At 39.4% G+C, this 9057-nt stretch overlaps 1 protein-coding gene and 1 non-coding gene across 3 annotated transcripts in view; one reads left to right on the forward strand and one right to left on the reverse strand.

The window, feature by feature from the left end:
- kcnh6a (potassium voltage-gated channel, subfamily H (eag-related), member 6a) overlaps positions 1-7831 on the forward strand; it is a 32087-nt gene extending 24256 nt beyond the window's left edge. For both annotated transcript variants that reach the window (XM_014971077.2, XM_014971079.2), the window contains 7 exons: positions 178-430; positions 1940-2133; positions 3527-3626; positions 4251-4535; positions 5182-5365; positions 6139-6346; positions 7175-7831. In XM_014971077.2, the coding sequence (XP_014826563.2) occupies positions 178-430; positions 1940-2133; positions 3527-3626; positions 4251-4535; positions 5182-5365; positions 6139-6346; positions 7175-7456 (1506 nt within the window). In that variant the 3' untranslated portion in view covers positions 7457-7831. The remainder of the gene's footprint in view (positions 1-177; positions 431-1939; positions 2134-3526; positions 3627-4250; positions 4536-5181; positions 5366-6138; positions 6347-7174) is intronic.
- On the reverse strand, positions 5408-5479 carry trnac-gca (transfer RNA cysteine (anticodon GCA)). The gene has a single exon. It is a non-coding gene; the product is annotated as a tRNA-Cys (tRNA).
- Positions 7832-9057: the final 1226 nt, after the last annotated feature.

The following is a 9057-nucleotide window of genomic DNA, read 5'->3' on the forward strand; positions in this document are numbered from 1 at the left end:
AACTTGCTTTCTGTAAAGCCGGGGTGATGCACTGCAGATCAGGAGGTTAATTGTGTCGCTTCTTTATTGAAGTTGTTGACCCACTTTCTAGTGATGATGCACTTCAGAGAATGATGTAACAAGCCAATTTAAAGTGAGGAATTGACTAAATGTTCATGCTGTTTGGTTGCTTTGCAGGTTTTGAAGGGTTTTCCTGAATGCCTGCAGGCCGACATCTGCCTCCATCTGCACCGCAGCTTGCTGCAGAACTGCAAAGCTTTTCGGGGCGCCAACAAAGGCTGCCTGCGAGCTCTGGCCATGCGATTCAGGACGACCCACGCCCCGCCGGGTGACACCCTGGTGCACAGCGGGGATATTCTCACCGCCCTCTACTTCATTTCCAGGGGTTCAATCGAGATTTTGAGGGACGACGTGGTGGTGGCCATACTAGGTGAGCTGGAAATAAAGCAATAGACATTGAAAAGCTAGCTGGGTAAAGTTACCTGTACCTACTGGAACTACAGCTCAGATAATGTGCTTTTATTTTGGTATCTTTCTTGTGAACATTGCTATGGTAACCGAATTCAGCTCCACATGAAAAGGTTAGCAGTGGCGGCTCCAGCAGGTGGATTACAGGGGCCTATGACCCCCCCAAGAAAATATCACATGATTATTTTCTTTTTCATCGTAGTTAATATTCTTTTAATATGTAGCTGCTGTTATTTTCCTAATTAAAAAACTACAACCAATAATATACTGACTAAAACAAGTCCCAGGGAATGAACTTGTGCCTATTTTCACTTTTGGTAAACAATGGAAAGGAGCACAAAATGCGAAAACAGATTGTTTTCTACGACCCAAATTTCCCAGGAAAGAATCAGCAGCTGAAGAAAAAACCGTGGATAAAACACGAAAGTTTACATCTACTGTTTGGCAGTATTAACATTTTTATTTAAAACTAAAAATGATCAGCATCAACTGGTTTAAAACTGTATCATGATACATCCAGCCCTATTTAGGCTTTAATTAAATCGCAAAATACCCCATATTCACTATCCACTTTTTTGGTGATTGATGTAGATGACTTGAAATGTTTATGGAAAAATCTGATAGCTTGTATTAATTAAAAAATTTGTGCTAATCTAATGTAACGCGTGAAAACGATTGTAGTTACTGTTTGTTCCTGTCTCGTTTTTACTAGACAGGTACTAGACGGTTCTGGTCTTATCAATATTGACGGGATGCTACAGACATTTTGTCATTTTTTGTGCTTTAAAGCTGCTGTGTGTAACTTTTACTAAAGCAAATATGGTTTTTACATATTTGAAATGCACCACTCAGTCAGAAACGACCAATCAAAATCAGATGGTGGGACTTGGCGCCATGCTAAGATACAGCTGGTTCACACCTGCCACCAATGCTAATGCTAGTTAGCATAGCCACAGATTTTCCTGTAACGGTAAGTTGTTTTTCCACCATTTGCACATTGAGCAGCGTATATGAGAGTGATTGACAGCGCTAAGACCCTCCTCCTGGCTCTGACTGGCTTTTGAACAGTAATTGTGCATTTTTGCAATAGTAGCACTGGGAGAAAGTGGATTCTGTCTCATACTCTATAAACAACATATAAAACATATTTTTGTAGTTACATGTAGCTACATGCTGCAGCTGTAACTCCTGTAGCCAAAGCGCCATCTGATGCTATCCTTGACATCTTGACAGCATGCGTTTGTTTTTGTGTGTTGTGCCGCCCGAGGTGTTTGGGCACAGCTCCACTTTCATTTTACAATCGCATTGATCATCAATATTACATCCAGCCTGCATAGGTCACTTCTTTTATAGCCTCGTTTGTGAGGACAGTTAATTTGTTCCGTTGCAGACCAGGAATCCCTCTAATTTTTATTTTTATTCAGAGTTATATACCCAGTTACTGAAGTATGTTGCTGGGATTTCTTTGCAGGAAAGAACGACATCTTTGGTGAACCCAACCATGTCTATGGCAGGCCCGGGAAATCCAGCGCTGACGTTCGGGCTTTGACCTACTGCGACCTTCATAAGATCCTGAGGGACGACTTGCTGGAGGTGCTGGAGATGTATCCAGACTTTGCTGACTCCTTCTGGAACAATTTGGAGATTACCTTTAACCTCAAAGATGTGAGTACCACTAGAGGGCGATGTTACAACATTCATATGGAATTAATTGAATTAATTGAATTATTCTGAATAAAAAAGGTAATTGAAGGTAAAAAGTGAATCTGAAGGCAAATATTCTGAGTCATTTATTTATGTTTTGCCGTCAGTAGTCCTCTTATTTCTTGCGATTTCTTAAATGGGACATATCATGCAAGTTTCACTTTTTTCACGTTTTTATATTTTCATTTGGATCTGAACTGTGTAAAAAAACAAACAGTAATGGCAGTAATTTAATGTTTTTGGTGTCTAGAAAATTAGACGTTTCTAAAAACCTTCTGATTGTAAAATCACATTCAAAGGGCACTGCAACCCGTGCAGACCAACCCCGTTACCTTGTTACCTAGCAACCTGCACAGAGCAACCCCATGACCTAGCAACCCGCGCAGAGCTCCAACCCCGCTACCTAGCAACCCGCGCAGAGCTCCAACCCCGCTACCTAGCAACCCGCGCAGAGCTCCAACCCTGCTACCTAGCAACCCGCGCAGAGCTCCAACCCCGCTACCTAGCAACCCGCGCAGAGCTCCAACCCCGCTACCTAGCAACCCGCGCAGAGCTCCAACCTAGCAACCCGCGCAGAGCTCCAACCCCGTTACCTAGCAACCTGCACAGAGCAACCCCATGACCTAGCAACCCACGCAGAGCTCCAACCCCGCTACCTAGCAACCCGCGCAGAGCTCCAACCCCGCTACCTAGCAACCCGCGCAGAGCTCCAGCACATTTGGTCAGCTGGTTTTACTGCTATATCTGCTGTACTATGGCTGCTGGAAAAGACAAGTGTTTTGTTGTTGAAGAACCAGCATCCTTGCTGCTTCTGCAGAAGGCTCCACTTATGGTTTTCAAAGATGCACTGTTGTATAACTGCGTCTATTTGCAGCCATTTTCAAATGCGAGGGTAAACGTTGATTTGCCGGCAGCAGTTTTAGTTTCACCTGGTTGAGATTTACTAAGGGAATGCTATTTTATTGATTTTTTTTTCTAATTTATATTTGCATCATAAAAAGGGCTTCAATAATAGTAGTGAAAAATTTTAATATTGTGCATTTTTAATTCGATCATCAGAATAATTGTTGGTTGCAGCCCTTCTTACGTTTCTGAACTATTTCAACTTTTTTGCTCTTGTTTAAGTTCTTCATATTTTCAAGATTAGGTGAAAGAAAAGTGTGTGGATACAAAAAAGAACTTGGTTTAAGACTTTTGTGCATCACGGCATGTCTTCCAGGCTCAAACAAAATGCTTACAGCCAAATCATTAAAACAGCACTTAGGATACTGTTACCAAATGTTTTAGAAACAATGTCTAATTGCTAGAAAATGTACTGTTTGGGTTTTAATTGACTGAAACTAATATGACTCAGGCAGACAGAATAAACCAGCAAACCCCGAGCAGGAGCTCCGAGTGCGGCTGCCGACTGACGAGGCATCGCAGAAGCTCCCTGCGGCGCCGGAACCGGCCGGGTGAGAATTATTTTTATTTTCTGCCAAGAAAACTTTTTTTTTTGTATAGAAAAAAATTTGTCAAAAATGTACATGTTTAGATTAATCTCAGAGTTTTTTTTAGAAAAAGTCTTGGAAATTCAAAGGTTGAAGATTTCCAGTGTTAAAAAGTTTAACATTTTGAAACTCAGAAATTTCCTTGTTTTTTTTTCCTAAAAAGTGTCTGAGATTGACCTCAATTTCACATTTTTTTCTAGCATTTTTTTGATCATTGAAACTCATGAATTGCTTTGCTCTTTTCTCAAATGTTTGAGGGGTTTTTTTTAGCAAAGGTTCCACTTTTGAAACTCCTCTTTGATTTTTTTAAGAAAATATGAGGTTAATTTTGAATTTTTATAGAACATATTCGAATTTTCAAACTCAGAAATTTCCTTGTTTTTTTCCCAGAATATTCCTGAGATTAATCTGAAAATTTTAGTTTTTTTTCTAGCAATCTCTTGACTCTTCAAACTTAGAAAATTTCAGATATTTTTTGGTAAAAATGTATTCCTTCTCTATTTTCCCCATTTATAATCCACCGTCATAAGCTCTACCTACGTTTTTTTTGCCTCCATCTTGTCTTGAGCTGCGTTCTTCTGCATGCAGATGGGATGGATCATGAGGACTCGTACCCAGATCAGTCGTGTTTGACGGTAAATCACCGGCGCAGAATGGTGGCCGGGTCTCACTGGGAGGATCTCTGCAGCAGCGCCAGCGTTTGTTCCCAGTCCAGTGATGAGGAAATTAAGCCTGTTCAACACAAGGGGGAGCTGTTCGTCCACAGCTCTGACACCAGAGACTACCAACCTTCAAGGGTCACCATCCAACCCCACTGCGGACCTTCTGCTCTAATGGGGCAGGCTGTGGATCTTGGAGGCTCTCCGTACTCAGGTACCAACAACGCATTGAACTTTTACAAAAAGTCTGATGTTAAAATGTAAGATATTTTGTCAGGATTTGATGTAAAAGACACAAAAAATCTTTATAATTTTGAAGTGGATGGATGTTTATCACTGTTTTTGGTTTATTTAAAAGTAATGTAGGCTGAATACAAATTAAAACTCTTTTAATTTTATGTCATAACTTCTCCTTTGTGCTTGTTTTTGTTGGCCTCAGTTAAATATACTGAGGTTTTTTGGTTTTAAGGTGACATATTTGAAAAAGTTCAAGTGGCTTGAATGATTTAGCAAAGAAACTGTAGCTCTTCAGTTCAGTTCTGTAATTATTTTTAAAATAATGGGGAATGTTTTATTTAAAATCTACAAAATGGAACAATTTAAACTACAAAATAAATAAACATTAAACCAAATAAAATGTTTATGAATGTCATATATGTACAAAGGCTTCAAGAAATCATTATATCATTGTAAAACAAGAACTACAAAATCAAAGAATTAAAAATAATCTAATATTAAACCAAATCAAATGCTTGGGAATGTGATATATGCAAAGACTACAGAAGAAAAAAAATGCAGATTTTAAATGAAAACTTGGAAGAAAATGCCAAGTATCAGTGTATTTTTCTTAAATTGTGCAGCAGCGCCCCCTATCAGTGTGTCAGGCTTGTACGGCTACTGGTCAGACCGCAGAGCCAGCCAGCTGTCTGAGAACCAGAGGAGGCAGTCAGCAGTGAGGTCTGGGTTTCGGCCTTCGTTCTGCGCTGAGGATCGGCCTCGGGAGCTGGAATCCAGACTGGAGCTCCTGCAGTCGCAGCTCAACAGGTACCATGGATCCGGTTCAGGCTCCAGAATAATGAAAACAGTAGGGGGCACCCGGATTTGAACCGGGGACCTCTTGATCTGCAGTCAAATGCTCTACCACTGAGCTATACCCCCTGCTCCTCTGCTGTGTTGTACATCATGAAAAAATGGGTGTAATAGTGCTTCTGCAGTTAATGAAATGCTTAAAAATTCAAAATGGCACCCATTTTTCAAAATGGTCTCCACAGTTGTTATGGAAATTAATTTTAGCTATAAAATCACAAATTAGATGATTATGTTTGGTGTCAAATCATAGCCTACATGTTTTCAACCAAAGAAATTATATATTTTTTCTTGATCTTGTGTTTCCTTTTTCTGGTGGACATTTTTCAAAATGGCCACCTCATAGAAAATAAATGTTTGCACTAAAACTGGTAATTATTGCCAGTGGTTAGCATAGCTAACTAGAATCTTAGGTTCATTAACCACTAATTTGCCAAACAAATAGCTACACTAACAATAAACACGTTAAAAAAAGTTCAAGATGGCTGCCATTTTCATGGTTGTCATGGAAAATTAATTTTAGCGCTAAAATCAATAATTGGTTTAAAAGGCTCTAAAATGGAGGCCATCTTGAAAAATTTCTGTCATTTTAAAATGTGTGTTTTTCATTCGCAAAGCGTCAGGTTTGACAATGCAGATTATTTTGCTTGTGTGCACACCTGCAAAATTTTACCGTCATATGTAAATCATATTTTCTTTTCTTGTGACCTTTTTCTTTTAACCCTTTCCAGGCTGGAGACCCGTATGACTGCAGATATCAACGTGATCCTGCAGCTCCTCCAGAGGCAGATGACCCCGGTACCTCCTGCCTACAGTGATGTGTCGCCCGGCTCCCACCTGCCTCACCCCACCACCCTGTACGGCTCGGGAACCCCCACCATCCACACGGCCCCCCCAATCCAGCCGGGACAGATAGACGGCACCGCCTCCCTGCTGCAGGTATCAGAACTGCATTTTATTCCTCCATATTGTGTATTTTAGTATAAATTATGTTTAATAATGTAAATAGGTCCCCTTAAGACAGGTGACCTAGTCAGATTGGACAGAGGACAGCATGATGCTGCCACCACTGAATCTTATGGCACGGTGCAGAGTTTGGTTCAGGCTGACGTCCAATGAAAGTTTTCTAAGTTGCATTTTGAAGTTTTTGTCTCATCTACCAGAGTTTCTACTTGTTTGCTTTTTCTCCCAAATGTGACAAACTATGGCTGAGATTTCCTGTTGTTTTCTTTTTGCTACATATTTTATTTTTAATTGTGAAACACTGAAATTCACCAAATCTTATCAAGTATTTTTGTTCTCGTTTCTAGTGCAAATATCTTGGCACATTTTAAATGAGACAAAAACTAACTTAGAAGTAGCTTTTCTGCAAGTTATAGTGGCTTTCTTGAGCCAATAATTCCTTAATATTGATTTTAAAAAAGTACTAATTCAACTTGCAGATTATTCCACCCATAAAACATTTTTCCCATATTATAAATGAAACAATCTGCCAGTAGAACTAGTAGTTTTTTAATCAATATTCAGGAATTATTGACTTAAAACAAACTATTTCTTGCTGAAAAGTTACTTTTAAGTTAGTTTAATCTTATATTCAATTTTACTAAGATATTTGCACTAGAAACTAGAACAAAAATACTTAAAATTTTGCAGTGAAGATTTTCTCTCCAATTTACAACTATCATAAGATGTACAAAAAATGCAAAATGTATTAATGCTGCAGCATTTGAACATTTTATCTACATCTGAGTGCTTTTGTGTTTCCAGAGTCCAGATTCTGACTTTAAACACAAATCTAGAGACTCCCTCTCCAGCGGAGTCCATCTCACCGTGGCATCAGATGACACCATGTCACCAGAGGCCAACCTGCCACAGCTGCCCTCTGTTGACCTCACCTGTCCTCACTTCCTGTCCCCCAACGTCCACGAAGCCCCCGGGCTCCTGGGCGGCAGCCAGCGCTTCCCCTCGCTTCCCGAACACCTGGAGACCTCCACAGAGATGCAGGAGATCCAGAGACACGTCTCTGACCCGGTCCTGCAAGGAACCTAGGGCGACCTGCTGCAAATGTAAAGCCATATTTTGTCCAGATGGATCCCCATCTCACCAAATACTACAAAAAAAATTATCCTCCTCTCCTGGTCGGAGGCTGCAGGAAAGCGAGGAATGTCTGAAAAACACACAAACTGCATCCCAGACTCAGGTTTCCATAATGGAAGGAGAGAGAAAAAAAAACACGTTTGAGAAATATCTGCATTCACTTTGTATAAGAATTGCACATTTAGGCTCAATAAAGACAAAAATGTATTTTTATACTGTTCTAGCTGCTGTTTGCACAAAGAACTCTGTATCTAGTTAATACAAAGGCTGTTGGAGTCAGTGTTACTGTTGTCTGTGTTAAATAAATTAACTGTCTGACACTGTAAATGATGAAGATTTTAACTTAAATCTCACATTTGTTCATGACACGAATCAGAAAAGTAACTTGTGAGAAAACATGGCTGTGAATATAGTCAGATGTTTTCTGTGGAGCTTTTTTCTGGTCACATCTGCCAGAATACGGGAGTTTTAACTTTACTCTAACAAAATTAATAAAGGTACAAGAATAAAGTCAAGATAACAAGGAATATTCAGAGAATAAAGTTGTATTATGAGAATAATAATTCTCTTTACTCTGGTAGTATTTTGACTTTATTCTTGATATACGAGTATTATTATTTTATTTTGGATTATTTTGAAGATAGAAAAAATGGAGTACAGCAAAGAACTGATTGATGTTCTTATTTTCTTCTAGAAAATTTGAGTGTAGAGTCAAAAATGTCCTAAAAAGTAAAAACTACCAAACACTAGTCTGACAAAAAAATAAAAATAAATTAAAAAAATTGGACTTTTGAAACTCAGAAATTTACACGTTTTTTCTCAAAATTTTCTGAGATTAATCTTTTTTTCTTCTTCTTTATTGCGTCTTTTCATAGCCAAAGTTCCAAGTTTTTCTAGAAAAGGTCGTTTTTGGCGGAAAATTAATTATCACTGGATAAACTACAAAGGAAGATCGCAGATAAATAAATGGTGTGTGGCCACTGCCGGTGAGTTTGACCGTTAAAAAAAAGCTACCAAGGTGACCGTTTGCCCGTGACGTCACGCTGTTTAGAAATGTCCGCCATGATGGATGTCCAAACAGCCTGTGCGCTCCTAGAAAGTCAGTCAACAACCAGGCATCTGTGGTTTAATATCGCTCTTATTTAGTTGATGTCACTTAAGAAATTGTCATAGGGCGCTGCGCAGTTGGCTGGACGAACAGAAAAGCATAGAAACCAAACATGTCATTTTATTGTATAACTTTTAATGAGGAAATATACGATAGCGATGGATAGCAGCCGTCAATCATAAAGCAGGGCCGAGCTCAAATAGTGGCAGTGTCACTTCCGGTGACAGCCCTCGGTGTAACCTCGAATTTACAGCGAACACTTTTCAAGGTAAGAAGATTAACGTTCTTATACCTTATAAGTATGATTAGAAATATATCAAATATTGCATTGAGAAGGTACCTGCCATTAGGAACCATGGAGAAATTGCCCCATTGTAGCCTAACATATATGAGGAAAAACTGGTTAGCCTCTCGTCTTTTGTACGTTTTTAATGCTGCTCCGGTG

This window comes from Poecilia mexicana, unplaced genomic scaffold (genome assembly GCF_051168715.1).
Source record: "Poecilia mexicana isolate PSO_F unplaced genomic scaffold, ASM5116871v1 scaffold_8, whole genome shotgun sequence".
Lineage (NCBI taxonomy): Eukaryota > Metazoa > Chordata > Actinopteri > Cyprinodontiformes > Poeciliidae > Poecilia > Poecilia mexicana.